At 35.3% G+C, this 19,189-nt stretch overlaps 1 protein-coding gene across 1 annotated transcript in view; it reads left to right on the top strand.

Annotated features, from left to right (window-relative positions):
- Positions 1–19,189, top strand: part of LOC140447560 (uncharacterized) — a 56,722-nt gene that overhangs the window by 30,551 nt on the left and 6,982 nt on the right. Inside the window, exons 8-11 of the mRNA XM_072540274.1 lie at positions 5,305–5,490; positions 8,085–8,486; positions 14,007–14,234; positions 16,302–16,477. Of these exons, the coding sequence (XP_072396375.1) occupies positions 5,305–5,490; positions 8,085–8,486; positions 14,007–14,234; positions 16,302–16,477 (992 nt within the window). The remainder of the gene's footprint in view (positions 1–5,304; positions 5,491–8,084; positions 8,487–14,006; positions 14,235–16,301; positions 16,478–19,189) is intronic.

The raw sequence follows: 19,189 nt of genomic DNA, 5'->3' as shown, positions 1-19,189 counted from the left end.
AATAAAAAAAAAATTTGTTCCTTATATCTGTGTTCCTTATTCGATCCATTTTGGTAGCACCAAAACTTCATCTCAAGCAAGAGCAAGATAACGCTATCTTGTTTTTTGCCGTCCCGTTCTTCTTATCCTTCTATCGTCCATTTTTGGACATAGACCTCTCCCAACTCCTTCCGTCGATCTCTATCCTGAGTAACATACTTCCAATTTGATCAGGCCATTTTTTAATATCATCTATCCATCTCTTCCGTGGTTCTCCTCTTGGTAGTCTACCTTTGTAAGGTCTCCAATATTGTATTGTGGCGTTCCAACTTTGATCTTTTTGTCTAGCAATCTAGCATTTGAGTTTGGCAATTTGTTGTGATATCCTCGACTTTCGTTTTTGATCTTATCCAGTCTTTCTCCTTTGTATCTGACAGTTGTACACCTATCATTGTCCTTTCCATTGCCATTTCTGTTGGCGAATTTATTCATATTTGCCTTGGTTAGAGTTTCCGCTTCCAAAAGTCAGAATAGATTTATAAGCTGCTTTAAAACTTTCATTTTTGTATTCCTTAATATTTATTTTCTGCAGATAAATTTTCTTCTCATTGTATGATACAATTGTAACGTTCTCTGTAACGTCTGCTATTGACTTCTGCTTCTGCTTCTAGAGATCTTGTTTCTTCTATTATTACTCCTAAGTATATAAATGTTTGTTCTATTTTTGTTCCTGCAATTTCTATTTTAAGTTCTTGTCTTTCGTCATTATTCTGAAGTCCTTTTTCAAGTTTTTGCAATTAGCACCAAAACGTCAGCAAATACTCCTTCCGAGATTTCTACTCTTTGCGGCTTTCTATACCCTACATTAAGCTTTTTACTGCTTGTTGAACATTTTGTAATAATTTTGTCCATAAATATTATAAATATTGTTGGGCTAAGTACTCATCCATGTCTTAAACCACCATTTATTGTAAACGTATTAGATTTTGTATTATTATCAATTACGGCATTGTTATTCTCTTTGTATGTTTTTTGCATTATTCTTAATATCCCATCCATTCCTTTTTCTCTTAGTATTTTCCATATTTTCTGGCTCGTTACTTTATCTCGGTACTTTATCGATTTAGGTCAAGAAATGCTAAGTACACTTTCTTTTTCTCTTGCATATCTTTTAGTGTTATATATTTTAAAGTAAATAACATATAGTCCTGTATGGTATGGACTATGGTAAAAAGCGACGAAGAACTGTTAGGCCGCTTTGAAAGAAGAATACTTAGGCACATATACGGAGGAGTACAAGAAAGCGGGATATGGCGCAGGCGCTACAATTTTGAGTTGTATCAATGATATGAAAAATGCAACATCGTCCTGTCTATTAAAATTAATAGACTAAGGTGGCTAGGACTCTTGAAAGAATGGACACTGGAGACCCCCAAAGACAGATATTATATCAAGAGCCAGTAGGAACCAGGAAGAGAGGCAGGCCAAGATCTAGATTTAAAACTCAAGTCGAAGATGACTTGAGGAATCTAGGGGTCAGAAATTGGAAAGCCAGGGCGAAAGATAGGGGGAATGCAGACTAATTCTTGAACAGGCCAAGACCCACACAGGGTTGTAGAGCCAAAGATGATGATGATATGGTCCTGTATACTCCTGCAACTTCTATATCCACTGTGTGCTTCGTCTAATGCTATCAGCAAGTCCTCACAGACACTTCGTCTAAGGATTAGCAACCCCAGTAGAGTCCTATGTTACCATGTGACCAATTCCTGTTAAACATCCTAGTTGTATAACATCAAAGGTGTAATTTAAAAGTTAATCTAACTACATTTAAAGCGTTTTTACCCACATATCTAGTGGCCTCGAAACATGTCAATCCAGATAGCACTGATGATGGAATAGTTATTCCGAAAACGTTCTGTGATGTAGCCCGATAGGGTTTTTATATTAATATACCTTTTATAAAGGAATTTTTTAAATGCAAATTTTTCGTTAATAGTTCTTTCCATCTTTTTATATTTGTCTTGTCTCTATTATTAATTCAGTATTTTTATCCTTCTCTTGATAATGACTCCAACATGGGTGCCGAAACGTCGAGTTTTAAATTCTCAACAGTTCTTCCCGGGAACTATTTAGAGTAATTCTTCTTTTTTCAAAGAAAGAAGTCTGCAATAGTAGGATACTTGAGCTATTAATACTGAGAAGTAGGAATTGTTGTTGTAGGTTTCCGACAATGAATCTGTCAAAATATGCCCGAGCTAAGCGAATGGAGTTTATCTGAATCTTGAAAATTGGAATGAAGGGATTTTGAAGATTTTTTGTTAATTCTTCCCTATACCTATTCTGAACCGTTTTTGAGTTATAATGGCTTTTTATGAAAATTACACTTTTCTACCATGTATATATTATACAGTTTGCTCTGAAAATTGGCGTATAAATCAGGCATACTACATTTTCGAATAATTACTTTTTTTCAAATGGGACACCCTGTATGTGACTCATTATTTTAGAAAAATATGTTTCACTATCGATCTGTATCGATCTATCGATATCGATGTACGTATCTCTTGCAGTTTTCAAATAAATTAACCTTATACATTTTGTTTGATGTGAAGAACCGCTATTTTATGACGCTACCCGTGAAGACGCCATCTTGTGTCGCTAGTTACATGAGGACGCCACCTTGTGGCGCTAGTTCCGTGACGCTGGTCTCGGCATTTTTCTATAGAAAAAAGAAATACAATTCCAGTATAGCAGCTTCGCTTCAATGGAAAAACGATACCTGATGAAACTTTTCACAAATCGTACATGTTGATTCTCCCTCTATGTACCGAAATGGCATGAGCCGCACTTTAAACACGATACTTGCCTATAGCGACTTATTGAGATTTTAAAAGAAACCATTAAACTCAAGGCAGTTTGGGCTGAATAAAATAACACTTTTAAATTTTGTTTATTCTATTCCCAGAGAATTAAAGTGCTCCGATTACGAGATTTTGAGATGTTTATAAAAACCATTCCTTTGAATATATAATTACAACAAGCAAATCCAAACTTTATATTCGCTCCGTGCGTGACTGACACGACACCTACCGCCTTCATCTGACAGTTTTGGACCTACCAATTTTCAGGTTAAACATATGACATATGTTTGACATTGTTAAATACATGCGAAATTGACAATTATTAATAATTAACTTTTTAATTATATTTTTTCAGTTTATGTACAAAATAAACGTAGTATTAAAAACTGGGTTTCTCAAAATTCATCATAATATATCTTTTCAACCTCAAACGGGAAAGAAATGGAAAAATCTAGTACTGGCAAATCAAGTTTTTCACGTGAAAGAGCATATAATTAAAAACAGTAATAGTAAAAGTTATGACATAAAAGCTAAAGTCATCAGGTACTCTTAGCTTGTAGCTTTATAAAATATCATTTAAGGTAAATTATTTAAATTTTTCCCATTTCAATTGCATAAAAATGAAGTTATGTGATATTTACTTTTTCATATTAATAGCACGGATCCATCTTTTTATTTCCTCTAATTTATATGTAATCTTTGGGAACCTATAAAAACTACACTTACTATTTTTGCTATTATTAGCACAATTAAATACGCAACATTTATTTGCACACATTTTTGATAACATTTATGCGTAAAAAGGTAGGTCCAATTTTGTCATATTTCGCCGCTACGCACGCTGGCATCGTTTCAAGATACCCCTACCATGGTCACGCACGGAGCGAATAGGATCGAACAGAAGTTATTGCTTTGTGAATCAAATGGAATTAAAAATATGTGAATTAAAATTTCATAGAAAACGGAATGTGAAAAACATGAATTAAAATTTTATACATTTTTTTTGAACCGTTACAATTGTCATATTGTTTAATTTGCAATATTCTAGCAATCTCCTCCCATTGTTATTACGGTCCTATATGACTAGTGTAGATTTCGTCTCTTATTCCGACCCGACTGTTGAAATCTCCTGAAATGTATATTTCTGCTCTTGCGGCTTCTGTTGCAAACATTAACTCTCCTAAAATTCAACTTTGCTTTGTGTGTTATCATCTTTGTTTGTTCATATGCTTCTATTATAATGGTTTTATTACGGCTTTACTTTTTATTATTGATTTCTAATAGTAATATTCCTTGTCCTTTTTTCTTGGTCGCTGACATTGCTGGTATACTTAATTCTGCTGCTTCAAATTTTCCAAAATATATGCTCACTTGTTTTTACTTGATGTGTCTATGTGTTGTATGCTTTTCATTCTTTCATTTAGTTTATTCATGTTCGTTGTCATAGCCAGGGCTTCCAGATTTATCTCTATTATATTCCTTGTTTTTTTGTCACAAATTGTCTCCGTTTTTTGCATCTCCATAGTTTTAAAAATGCCAATCTCCAATTTATTTTCCACCTCCATTCCTCTCCGATCACTATAATCTTTTTAAAACCTTATCTTACCCTTTTATCATTTTCCCTGAGTTTTTTACATTTCTCAGTTATGCATTTTTTCTTTCTGTGGTTGTTAGATCATTATCTATGATCTGCCTTTAAATTTTTAGCAGACTATTTTTTTGCATAAAACTTTTTTCCACGTTATTTGTAGCAAACAAGTTTTCTGCCGTATTTGTGTTGCATTTTCTACATTTAGTTACATTTAGGTGTAACCTTATAAAATTTGTCATATCTTCTTTTATTGTCCCCTCTTCATATGTATTAATCTTTAATCCAGGTACTACAATATTGTTTCTTTTCGATTGCTTTTGGAGCCTTTCTAACCTATTTTCCACCTGATTGAGAAGCTGTTTTGTTTTTTTTCTAATTCCTCCTTTATTTTCAGGTCTAATTGTTTTAGTTCTATTATCTCTTCTTTATATTCTCTATTTTCTTTTCTCATTTCTCTGAACTCTATACATTTTTCTTAGTAAGGTTTTATTGTCGATGTCATCACCTACGTCTTCACTCTCAGATTACTCTTTTCTCTTTCGGCTAGCTGGAGATCTTTTTGTTTTTTCTTACCCTTCATAAAAGGAGATTTAAAATCTCTTTCTTTCCTTTTTCCATAATCTGACGTATTCCCTTCACCGTCCGTTTCCATTTTTTACCATTAGCAGGACTGAGGAGGGAGTTCTTTTCCCCCTCAACGGTTCAGAGAAATCCCTCCTATCAATCCTGACTTGTCAATAATGTCAATAGTTAACGTTTAAACTAATTAGCCGTTAAAATTTATTTATGTTTAATTTTATATAAGAGGTATAATTAATAATAATTAATAAGAAGTAAACTATAGAGGTTACATAAGAGGTATAATTGTAGCAAAAGCTCCAGAAGAAAATGCTGCTCCTAAGGCAGAAACATCTGTGGAAAATTTCGATGATAACAACAATGAAGACACAAATGGACAAAAAGATACTTCAAAAAATGATGAGACAGCTTCGAATACGAGCCATAAATCAGATATTGTTATGGTCTCTATACCAGAAACCAATCAAGATAGCGAAGGTAAGTTATATTAAAAATAGTGTTAGTTTTAGAAGAACAGTAATCACAATCCAATAAAATGTATTTTTTTTGACAAGCTAATCTAACTAACCATTGGGCATTGGGTAGCGGGTAGATACTCATATGTGAACCCAATAAATAATAGATCTACTTCAGGGGTGCAATCCTTGGTTTATCTCATAAGTCCATACAGGGAAATCATTGTTCTTTCGTACTACTCCTGGTCAAGCACAGTTGCTTACTATCATTATCAATCAATGAGGAAGGCAAGGGGAAATCACCTCAATTCTTTCACACTAAAGTGCATAGTATGATTAACAGCTGCCAGACCTGGAAATTTTTTTTCGTCCGGAAAGAAATGTGTGAAATCAGTTACTACCGGACATGTAGACGTAACTTATCAGGCTTTACATGCTAAATAGTGAAAAACAGAAACTTAATCACCACAAACTACGCAAAATAGCTACATGTATTGTCTGTGGTCTTTTACAACCGAGCAAACTAGTCTGGAGAAGACACTAGTACGACCAATATTTCTGTGGCCGGTCTCTTTGACCTTCACTTTCGTAACGAGTCCCAATATACAACTACTTTGGGACATTCAATGTGTTTCTTAGGGAACAGTAATAAAAGTATTAATATTGTTGGCTTTTGGATTTAAAAATCTCTCTACTTATGTACTGCGCTATCGAGCTGTCAGTCGCATTATTTCTTTACGGTTGAGTACGTGTCCTAGATTGTAGATGTACGTGTAGATTTTATCTACATTCGGCACTCATGACTTCGAGAGGATTAGGCTGTAGTTTAAAATTACTTTGATATAAATCTTGACTGATTGCGAATCATATTGAGAAAATCTACTTTGAGATTCAACTCGAGTGGAATTGTTTTTGGAGTCGATGTTATGCCCCATTTGTAAGGTTTATTCGTCTTTCAATTTCTTTGCTTTTTTGTTGGTAGTTACTAGCGAGCCAAGGTATGTGAAGTTGTCAACACGTTCAAAGATATGATTTCCAAAGACTGTTTCCCGTTTCTCGTCAGCTATAGGAACCTTGGCTCCTATACCACTGACGCATATGTAATTGTTGATTTTACCACCATGTTATAAATGCAACATGTCTGGTTTCAAACCACACATTTTTCCATGGGTGCGCCTGGTTACCGTTGACGTAATTACCGCTCTCTTGGTTATTCTTTCTATCTGGTGATTCCAATGAGCATTGAGTTTAATATTACCCCAAGATACTTTACTTCACTCACCAGATTAAGACGTTTACCATTTAGGATTAGAGAACTCATTCCTTCTAAATAAATTTCCTGATTTTGGACTTCTGTGGGCTTATATTAAACCCTGTATTTGTCCATCAGGTAACTACATTCTGTTCCATTTTATCTCTGAATGTGCTATTGAATTTGCTGTGCTAAGATGACTAGATCACCCACATAGCCCAGGACATGATGCCTTCCATGGCTAAGTGAAACTATCACCCATCCATGACCACAAGCAAGGAGATATAACTCCCTTCTGCGGACAGCGTCTGGTTACCTGTGCTGATACTGTATCGCCCAGTACAGTTGCGTATATCACACGGCTCCTCAGCATGCAGTTTATACATACGTATGCAGTTTGTGATTGCTTCGTAGGAGGTGTTGTCGAATGCACCATCTTTATCGAGGAATGCATCCTATATATCGAGAAATGCTCCTAACATCACCTCTTGGTTTTTCAGAACGTACTCTACCCTCCGTACGAGATGGTGCAGTGCTGTTTTTATAAAGACAGCTAAGCATACTGTCGCTGATGTATCGGACTTTCAACCAATACAACATACCTAATATGCCTATCGAGCAGTTTTTCTGGAGTCAGTACAAATGACTATTCTAGTCTGCATAATGTACTAATCTAGACTGCAGTATCATACATCATTTTTTGTATAGGTCATTTCCCTTCTGTAGAAGTATTGTATAAATCCAGCCCGGACCCGATGATTTATATGGCTCAAATAAGTTTATTGCCCATTTGATTTTTTCCTAGTTTACCACTTCTTTTGAAACAAGCAAGTTTTACTTAGAACCATAAGTCGTGGTATCCAGTCCAGTCTGCCATCTGTCTAGTGGCATCAGTTTTTTTAGACCCATGAAATTGCATCCTGAAGGGTTCGTTTAGGGTCTCGTACATATAAATCTTTCTTTATCCTTTTTTACATATAAATCTGCCTATATATCCGTGACAAGAGCTCACAAAAAAAAAACAAAATTGAAGATAATTTGTTTAATCTGACTTACGCCTTGAAAGATTTACCTCCTGTTTTTCTTGTAACTAATTTATATGTTATTCCATCTCTTCGGTATTAAAGTATTTATAGAACGTTTTTAAATTTGTAAAATAAAATTGAGCTAAAATGTTTTTTAGTTGACGTATTTTATTAAGAGTTTTGTTAAAATGTTGCTTATTTTCGATTTTTATCATTTCTGTCTTTTCTGAGAATCTTTTTTTATCGAAACAAGAGTCCGTTATTTATTCCTTTCTTGTATTTACTCTTACTTTTGCTTTATATACCATTTTTTCTTTTGTAACTCAATAAATCTTTTAGAATATGCTTGTGTCATTGTCGACGGACAAAAAGTGATGATCCCGAAGAAAATAATTAAATCAGAGTATTTACATTCGAGTCCCACCGAAAAGACAGATACACTTGTACAACAAAATCCCGCAAGTTCTAACGTATCTGTCAAGGAAAATACACCCGAACCACAAACTATCAAAGTTGACAACGATCTAGAGACCGACGGCGCAGAAGACGTAAGAAACAATTTTGAAGAAGCTGAGTTTAATTCCCATTGCTCTGCAGCAGGCTCCTGTTTCTCTGAATCGACTGCTGAAAGAAACAACAGGTTGTTCGTATTTCCTCCGGCTTGTCCTGGATACGAAGTCATCCGCGGTGAAGATTTTGTTAACATCGACGACGAAGAGAACTATACATGGGCCAAATCTGGTAAGTAATTACTACAAAATATTAAATCAACAAAAAGGCAACGTTATGTAAAATACAATCATGGACAAAAATATCGAATATTTTGGAATTTTCTATTTTTTTTTCTGTAGTCACTATTATTTCAAAATAATTTTACATTACTGATAATACTCATATAGTAGGCTGATGTACTCAACTGGTTTGAAATATTTTGATGTTTATTTTGACGTTTATTCAGTGGTTGGTGTCATTCGTACATTTTATCATAAAAATCCTTCTTCACGTAAAGGATAAATCATACTAATTCGGTTATTTTTAGTTTAATTTATTAAGTTTAATTAAATATTGTTTTGATTTAACTAAGTTTAAAACAAGTATCCCACCAATTCGGCACTGCGATGGAGTCCAAGTAGCACATATTGTAATTTTGTACGAAGAAGGATATGCACAAAAAGGTATCGCACGACGTCTCAGCAGAACTGAATCTATAGTTTCAAATACTCTAAAAAGGTACCTCGAAACAGGAAATTTTGTACGAAGGCCTGGTCAAGGACGCCCAAGGTGCACAACCGCAATTGATGACCGTTTTTTGGTTCTTAATTCTACACGAAATCGTTCATTGACATCGATGCACCTCAGAAATAAGCTATTAAATGTTAGACAAGTTAATGTGAGTTCACAAACATTTGGAATTTGCAAGAACACATATTTAGTCGAATATCGACAACTGGAAAAACGTTCTTTTCACTGATGAGACCAGAATCCTATTATGGAAGTCAGATGGTCAAAACTACGTCTACAGAAGAGTTGGAGAACGATTTACCAGCTGCAGTCTCGCCCAGATCACTAGTTTTGGAGTTGATGGCATAATTATTTGGAAAGGTATTAGTTGGAAGGTACGTACCGCACTTGTGGAAGTGATTGAATGGATGACTGGTAATTCTTACGTTTAAAACATCCTGCAAGATCATGTTTTGTCATATGTTGGTTACATTGGATATGAAAGATTCACGTTAATGCACGATAATGCTCGACCACATGCCGCTGCCATAGTGAGTAATTATCTTGATGAGGTCCAAATTCGAAGATTGGATTGGCCACCGTCCAGCATGATTTAAATCCAATAGAGCACATGTGAGATCACCTAAAACGCAGCATACGACAAAGAAATCCCGTTCCAAATACGATAGAGTAGCTTCGGCTTGCTGCACAGGATGAATGGAATGCAATTTCCCAAGGATATGTCCAAAATTTACTTGCAATCATGCTGAGAAAGATGCAAGCAGTAATAAGAGCTAGAGGGGGGAATACTCGTTACTGATCATGCACTTCTTTCAGTTTAAACCAGTTGTTTAAGCAATTTAAATTATCATTTAAGTTTAGAGTAAAATAACCTTATTTACCTAATATTAAACATTTATTTTTTTCACAATTTTCTCCGCATAAAAACTTAAAATTGTTTATGGCTGCAGCAGTTTATTGATTTAATCGCTATTGTTAGGAGTTTTTATTTTTTATTCCTTTAAAATTTTGACATTAACCCTTTCACTGCGTTAAATAAATGTATAATTGCGATACTTGTTCAACCATTGTTTTTTGTACATATATTAAAAACGACTATAATAATTTTTCTTCCGAATTTTTACAAGACGCGCATGTGCGCTGTATGCAGTTTTCAATGAACTCCTTTTAAAAATGCGGAGGACGCATTTGTGCGCTTTAATACAAATTTTTGTATTTAGTGAATTAAAAACAATTTTTTTGATCCAAACTAAAATTTTATTCATAAAAACAGGAATATAAAAATAGAAATCTTTACATATCCTATTTTTATTGTATGTCCACCATTTTTTTTAAAGAGTTTTACCATGTTCATTACGTAACTCAATTTTTCAAGGTGTGTGGTTTACACCCGAAAAAGCTGCTGCTTCTTGACATTTTTCTGGTAACAACTTTTCAAGTATTGACAATCGAAACTTATAAAATGACATTTTCTTGTTATTTCCGTGGTGCTTATTATACAATCTATGAACATTTTGTAAATATAGCTGAAACAGATGTATGCCAGTTTTTTGTACCAACGTAAAGTTTTGCGTGTCGGCTGATAATAAGATGACATTTGGTCTTGAAGATATACTCCGCCCATATATTTATTATATTGAACGATTGGCAGAGGTTTAATTTTCTCATCCGCTCGTCTAGTTCTTACAGTTAAGGAAAACCTAACTACGTGAGTTACTGAACCGCGACGCGATCTATAAATAGAAGTTACCTTTAACAAAATGCGGACAAAGTCTTCTTTATCTCCTGAAACTGTCATCTTTAAATATTGGTTAGATCACCATATACATAGGCCGCTTAAGTGTGGCAAACGCATTTTACAAAGAAATGGGGGGGGGGGGGGCAGGTACGCTTTACGCAGCGAAAGTGTTAAGCTTTACATTCGAGGCTTTCTACAAAGACATCAAAGACATTTTGTTTGATTTGATCTGTTAAAGCTTGGTATTGTAGACAGATTTTATAAAGGAAAATCGTAACAATCGTAAAAATGTTTTCTTGCAAATACTTTGTGCCTCAAGCCTTGTGTTGAATTTCGTTTATTATTAAAAAAAATCAACCAGATTGACATATTGGTGTATTTATAACGTATAATAACAATTCGTGCCAGGAATTGTTGTTCCAATTGCCAATTGTTGTGCCAATCCTTTTTATAAACCTTTAACACAATAATGGTGCTGACGTTACAATCCAGGCAATATGTTTAGATACTGAAGATCAGATGACAAAAATCCTTGGAAGACTCCTCCCAAAAACACAACAAAAACCAATAACGTACCTTTTCAAAGCGGCAATCATATACAAAACTGTTCCTTTCGCGGGAAGGTTCAATTTTGAAAAAAGGAAAATGGGAAGATTTCTCTGAAGCCTTGGATCAAAAAGCTTCCCACCTAGAACCATATCCTGGTTAATATGATAAGTTTGTATAAATAGTAAAATAAATATCACTAAAGTATATTCCTAGAGGTTCCCGAACTGAAGAATCTAAACCCATAATTAAAAGATATGAGAAGCTATATGAGGATGTCCCCTTTTCGTAAGCAACAATATAAGGGAGAGGACGTGCTACATGCGATATCAGCCAACAGAACGGATAGGAGGTGCAAGCTGGTGTCGAATCAGGGCATGAAACAAAACAGCAGACGTACTTGGAGGTTGATTCGGAATCTTGGCAGTGATTCCGTCGTCCCGGCAGCAACCTGACAGAAGTCACATCCGATCAGATAAACTACCGTCTCTTGACAAACGGTAGGTCGAGATCAAGGAAGAACAACATATACACCAACGACCAACCCATAAACCAACAAACAAAACTAGTCGAAGAAAAACTGATAAATGCTCTAGAAGACTTACTATGGTAAGAATCCTCTGAAACCCAATCCCACAAAAATACAGATGTGTGCTTTTCATTTTAATAACAAGCATGCTCGAAGGACGCTAGAGGTGAAATAATGTGGCCAGGTGCTGGAACACAACGAGACCCCAAAATACCTTGGCATATGTCTAGATAGAAACGCTCTCCTATCGATACCACTGTCAAGAGGTCAAGAAATAACATAATCCGCGAACTAATATAAAATAATAATGTCAAATCTCTTTATTAGCTTACAATGGATTGGACAAAACTATTTTCATTATAATAAACTAATTCTTATTAACACACGATATCGTAACTCTACTCTCTACTCAAATATCAGAAAACTGAAGAAGATTTAACTAATCGATATTGAAGACTCAAGAACTCACCTCCTGTCAAATTCTGATTTACTTTAAATCAGAAAATAATCTAAACATCCAACATTTTTATTCGTGCTTGCAACCCATTACTGTGATACAACCAAAGTACTATGTAAATTCTTCTATTAGTTCCAATATTTTGAGTTTGAGGTCCTGAGATGAATTGATATGAAGTCAAGAATTTATAAAGCCAGTGTAAGACCAATAGTGACATATGCCTCAGAAACAACAAGAGCCGACACAACCATAACGCAAAGGCTACTTCAAACGACAGAGATGAGAGTTCTGAGAAGAATTACAGTAATTAGAAGAAAATGTAACGTACAGTGTATAAATGAATGGCCACAAAATAGAAAAAAAAAAAATGGAATAACCACATAAGTAGAATGGACGAGACCCGTATAATCAAAATAGCAAGAGAGAAGTCATAAATATCAGCAGAAGAAATATCGGACGGCCGCGTAAAAGATGAAATGACAACCGTCCATAAAGGTATTAATTTGCCAATGAACCAGCAGAATTGCTTATAAAGAGGAAGAAGAGAATAATATATATAGATATATATATATATATATATATATATATATATATATATTTATATATATATATATATATATATTTATATATATATATATATATATATATATATATATATATATATATATATATATATATATATATATATATATATATATATTTATATCTTTCAAATTAAAAAAAAAACTTGTTTATGATATTTAAAAAAACCAAAGAATTGTTCAATTTTTGTGGTTTAAACCACACATAGGTCTTAAATTCAACGAACATGTTGACTTATTAGCTAAAAAAGTAATTGGTACTGGATCAGAAACTGATAACCAAATCTGTAGGCAAGACGCATTAACAATAATTAAAAATAATGTGAATAGTAAATGGAAACACTCATTGCATATAAAAAGTACACATTCTTCCTCGCAATATGCGTTTATACAGCCTTCCATCCCATGTGATTACTGGTTTAAGAACTATTCTGTTCCACGAAGGTATATAACATCCATAATTAGAATAACATTTGGACACGCATGTTATCCCAGTCATCTGATAAAACTAAAAATCGTAAATTCAAACTTATGTCCAGAGTCTTACAATTAAGAAGATTTCAATCACATTTTCTTCGAATGTAAAAAATACATAAAACAAACGGAAGATCTAACAAAAAATTTAATAAACATAAAAATTTTTCCTCCATACATTGCTATCGGCTATCTCTAAAGATAAGAGTTGTAAATGAATGTTTAATGGAATTTATCTGCAAAAGCAAGCTTAATATTTAAGTGTAATTAGAATCCTAACCTCTGTTTTACTCCATTTGTCGTTACCTCCTACCCGCGACCTAGTCTAGTTTGATAATATTGATAATATCTTGATGGGCCCCTAGGTGAGAAACGAGTGTCCATGTTTTATTCCTATCTTATCCGTAATAATTATTTTAATGCTTAAAATTTGTAATGCTACTTAGGTCAGAAATTTATATTATCGTTTTATATTATATTAGACAATCCTGTTGACAAAAAAAATTAACCCGAACAAATGAATGTAATTCCTTGATGTACATTTATGACCTGTATTGTTAAGTTTTTCTCCTTTGATTTTATTGAAGCTTAGACGATCCTCGCAAGGATTTAAAGCTGCAAGGCGTATTAAAAATCTAATTAATCGTTCTATCAATTTACAAACAGTCGTTTTAATCGTTTTGTATATTTTTAGATACTCACTATGCCTATAGTGTTCAAGGTATGAAAGAACCATTAATTCCTGAAATAGTTCCAGCTACAGAAGCGATTAATATACCATCATCGTCTGGAAATCCATTTGTTGCTCCAACTATCTCCCATGTTCCGAATTTTCAACAGACTCCTCCCGAAGAAAGGAAATGTCCATCAGAAGAGAACATTCGCGCTACATTTGAAGCTACAGCCGAACCTCCTGAGTTAGGTATGGGGTATTTTATATTGCTGTTATGTTTAAAGCGCGGATTTGGTGAATGTTTATATACATATTTCATATCGTTAGTTTTTTTCTAATATCGAATTTACTAAAAGCTGATAATAGTAAAGATAATGTGTAAAATATAAAAGCTATAGCTGATGGGTTATTTTAAGTGTGTCATCCATTTCTCTCATGTATTCACATTTTTAAATATCAATTTAAAAAGAAAATTTCTAAATGACTTGTGATTTTTAATCTTGTCACAGTGTGCATATGAAGGTTGTCTTTTTAGTTTTGCATATATCTATAAAGACAAAATTTATATAGACTTAAAGTTCTGTATTGATTTTTCAAAAGATTTCCCACCAAGATCGATACACTTTTTTTCATACGTTCAAACCAATTAGTAAAACAGTTATTCCAGTCTTCAGTTGACACCTGCAACATCGCTGTTTTAAAGGCATCAATGGCTTCTTCTGGCGACTGGAATCGCTGCCCACGCATTGAATTCTTGATGTTTGGGAACGTGAAGAAGTCGTTGGAAATTAGTTCGGGGCTATATGATGAATGGTTTAACAGTTCGATGTTTTGAAGCTCCAAATATTGTCTTTTGGGCAGTGTGAGCACTGCATTGTCCTGATGTAGGATGATTCGCCGTTATGTGTTGCTTTATCGGAGTTTCGCAATAATTTCTCGTAAACAAACGGGTTATATACCAATCAGAAGTAACCGTTCTTCGATCTTCTAAAACAATTGTTGCCACATGCCCAGATTTTGATACAAAAGTTGCGATCATTTTCATTGGCACACTTCGAGAACGGATCAATTTTTTTCCTCATCGTGAAACATCCACACAGCGGATTGGCGTTTATTTTCCGATTCGTAGGAGTAAATCCAAGATTTATCGCCACTAACAATACTATAAACATTTTTTGAGCTGCCTTTGTTGAACCGTTGCAATGTTTTTCGACACCAATTGCTCTTCTGTGAGCAAATGAGGTATCCAACGGGAAACCAATTTCGTAACACCCAGTTACGAAGATTCGTCGCTGAGACCGGAGCGACCACGTTGAAATTGGCAATACCCGCGGGAAATAGTTAATGGTGTGTAATGCTTCATTCCCAAACACAGAAACCATTTCAGCGAAACATTGCTGTTGGGGTAATTCTCTCCGAAAATTGTAAAAAATTATTGCTCGAAAATGTTCTCGGCTAAGATCCATTTTTCGACCGACTTGCTAATTTCAAAAATTCACTGTATCTAGACGACTTGTTGTTTCGCAATTAACCCTCTCGATTTATGTTAACAATAGATTGAGGTTACATTTGTGTCGGGAGGTTTTATTGGTGGCGCCCTCTAAGCGGCTATATCTTCTTCTTTGTGCGCCGTGCTTGTTTTCAAGCGTTGACTATCGTCGTATTAACAAGCTGATAAAATGTTTCTTGATCGGCAGCTAGATGAAACAGTTCCTCGACCGTTCGACCTGTCCATTGTCTAATGTTACGCAGCCAGGAGAATTGTTTTCTTCCGACCTAGCGTTTTTTAGTTAAAAAACGAGTAAGCGATATTTAGGTCCTCTAATTATATGGCCGAAATATTGGACCTTTCTTATTTTGATGATGTTCATTTATTCTCGCCCTTTGTGCATAGTCTCTATCACACTTTCGTTAGATATGTGTGCGGTCCACGGGATTCTGAGAATGCGACAATAACACCACAACTCGAACGCATCTAATTTATTAAGATTTTTTATTTTTGCTGTCTAGGTAGCGGACCAGACGTAGCACTTCAATACTCTTATACGTGTGGTCAATGACATACTTGTATTGCGCAACACAGAACGCCAGTTAATAAATTTTTTTTCCTGCAATTTCTATTCTGGTCGAAATTTTCTCGTCACTTTCAACCCTGCAGTCAATCCAACTCCCAGATATCTAAAGTGTTCCACCCTTTCCAGGATTTTGTTATCTAATTTTAGTATTGAGTCTTCGAGCGGCTATATGCAAAACTAAAAAAGAACCCTCGTACTACTGAGCGTATTAGTTTCGATATAATTTAAATATTTATTATAGGTACAGAAGTTCCACCACCAGAAGTTAATAGAGCTGGTACCCCAGAGAGGCCACCAAGTGAAGATGCAAGTGCTCCTCCACAATCACCACATGTAGTACACATTTTACCAGAGGGATTAGTTAACGGAGCAGTTAACGTGGCAAGATCTGTGATAAATAGAATTGTACCACAAGGGGTAAGTTTTTTCATCATTTCAGGTACATTACCACATGATAAAAGCTACAGCGGGATAAGATGGGAAAATCTGCACTCTGCTGGATTCTTGTTTGGAATTGGGCACTCAAAAGTACATATTTAGAAACTCCTTTAGCCAAAGGACTTTTACTTTTACTTATTGTATATTCTAAAGCAAAATTGAACAGCAACGGTGACAAGGGGTCCCCCTGCTTAAGTCCTGAATTTATACCAAATGGCATCGATGTTCTGCTTCCTATTTTTACTTGCGCATATGAGTATGTCACGCATGACGACATAAAATAGGCATAACTTAGAGTCAGTTATGCCTATTTCACTTTTTTTATATACATTCGATTCTGTGTGATCTTTAAAGATATTTTTAGTACGTGACTGATTAAGCTAATGAGCCTAAATTCGTCGCATTTGCGGGAACTAGATTTATTTGGTATAATTCTGAGTTAAACCATTCCTTTGGTATTACGCCACTTTGTATCGCATGTTTTACCTTTATGTCTAGAAATGGATGTCCTTCCATTTCCCACGTCGACATCTGTTGCAGTTCAGGTTATCCGCAAAGGATTTTTCGATAAATTCCTCCCATACTTGAATTTGTTCGCTTCTTTCTATAATTATTCTTCCTTTGTTGTCAGCTAAAGAGGGTATCTTATGTTTCTTGCTATTATTGTAGGTTTCTTTTACTCTTTTGTAGAGGTTAAATGTAGCATGTTTGTTGTCTAGGTTTTATATTTCGTCAAATTTATGGTTCTTTGGATTTATTTATATAAATGTGGGTTGTTTTTGTGTTTTTTTCTCTATTCCGTGAGTTCCGAAATATCTTCCGTCATACATTTTTTTCGTTTCTTACTTTTCGTATTCTTAAGATTTTTCTCTTTGTACTCCAACTATGGTATTTTTTATGGTTTGCCATATATTTTCTATTTCTTTGTCTCCTGTTATGATTGGTTTTTCAGTTCTTCATTAAGTTTGGTGTATACTTTTTCTTTATTAGCTTCGTTTCGAAGTATTTCAATATTGCACTTCTTTGGTTAGTTTCGGCGTATTTTATTTAGTTTTTGTCTGAGATTGAAAACGACTGAATCCTACGTCCATACCTGGGTAAGTTTTTGCACTCTGGATACTTGATTTAAATCTATGATTAATCAAAGCAAAATCAATTTGATTCCGTACAATCTGTTGTGAATTTATTAATTGTTAAGTCTTTAATTTATAATGTCTTGTTCTTATCTTAATTCATTAAAAAGCACAATGACTGATATTTATTTATTTTCACTAAACATACATAATTTATTAAAAAAGCGAACGTAACATTTTATCGCGAGCGCGTCGTCCGAATTAACTGCCCTCCATATAAAAATGTTGTATTTATATACGAAATCCTGATATACTAGAACAGCATCGAAAGATCGAGAAGCTTGGCCGGCTCATTCACCATAATTTTGGTTCTAGACTTCCACCGAAGTTTCTACAATAAAACAGAATAATTAGTCATAAAAGTTAGGCCAGTATATTTATCGTAACATTGCCCCCCTCTTAAAAGATGGTTCCTCCTGGAACCTTGTCGGGACTGGAACCGGAACTGTATGCTGGTATCGGCAACTGGACCCTCTTTTACAACTTCCAGTTGTATAAAAATGACAAGGGACGGTTTTCTCTCCGCACCAGTAACTATGCGGATTGCAACAGACTAACACCTGGACTTCGGTGTCTTTAAAGATCTCCTCCACCATATTTCGGATAACCCTCCAATCTAATTGGCGGCACTCCAACTTTGGCATGGCTAACTTTTGCACGTCGGACTCTAGTACGTGCCCTCTCAATTGAAGTAAGGCTTCCCATACATCTCGGTAGGTAGGTTGGTCACGGGCAGTGTCTTTTGTTACCAGGTAGAAAAGGTAACGTGATGCATCTTGGAGTTTCAAGGTTTTACCGGACGCTGGCACTTGGCATTGAAGTTCTGCAACTCGACCAAACTTCCTTCGAAAGACGGATGCCAACCCTGGTGCGTCTTTGATACTGGCCGGGATAGTAAGGGCCAGCGAGTAGTCATCGGGGAGCGCGAGTAGATCTTGCTTTTCTTCAGTGGTAACACCATGTCTCGCTTTACCGGTACCTCCATAGGCACCCATGAATTCCTCAAACGTGAGGTCAGACACATCTTGGACTTGGTTTACTTCCACTTCTTCATCTACGTCGTGGTCACCTTCGAAAGATGCCAACCGGTTATGGTGTACTATCATCGGCTTTCCCCTCGGAATCTTGCTTATTCGGTAGATGACATCGTTGATCTTCTCCATGATGAGGTATGGACCTTCCCAAAACTGCTGCAATTTGGGAGAACAACCTTTTCGCTTCTTGGGATTATACAGCCATACTTTGTCGTTCTTCTTAAAACAACCCTTTTCGGCTTGTGTATCGTACCGTTTCTTCATTCGGTCGCTAGCGATCTGAAGGTGGGAACGGACCAACTCATGTACATCGTCCATTCTTCTTCGTAATTCGATCACATAATCTTCACCTGCTACATCTTCTCCAGGTCGACACCCAAACTCTAGATCACAAGGTAGTCGCATTTCGCGTCCGAATAGTACTTTCGCTGGTGTCTGGCCTGTTGATTCGTTAACAGCAGATCTGTAGGCCATTGTGAAGAACGGAAGGTATTGGTCCCAGTCTCGCTGATGATCGGACACCA

The sequence above is a fragment of the Diabrotica undecimpunctata genome, chromosome 8 (assembly GCF_040954645.1).
Source record: "Diabrotica undecimpunctata isolate CICGRU chromosome 8, icDiaUnde3, whole genome shotgun sequence".
Taxonomy (NCBI): Eukaryota; Metazoa; Arthropoda; class Insecta; order Coleoptera; family Chrysomelidae; genus Diabrotica; species Diabrotica undecimpunctata.
This window is presented reverse-complemented; position numbering and strand designations above follow the sequence as displayed.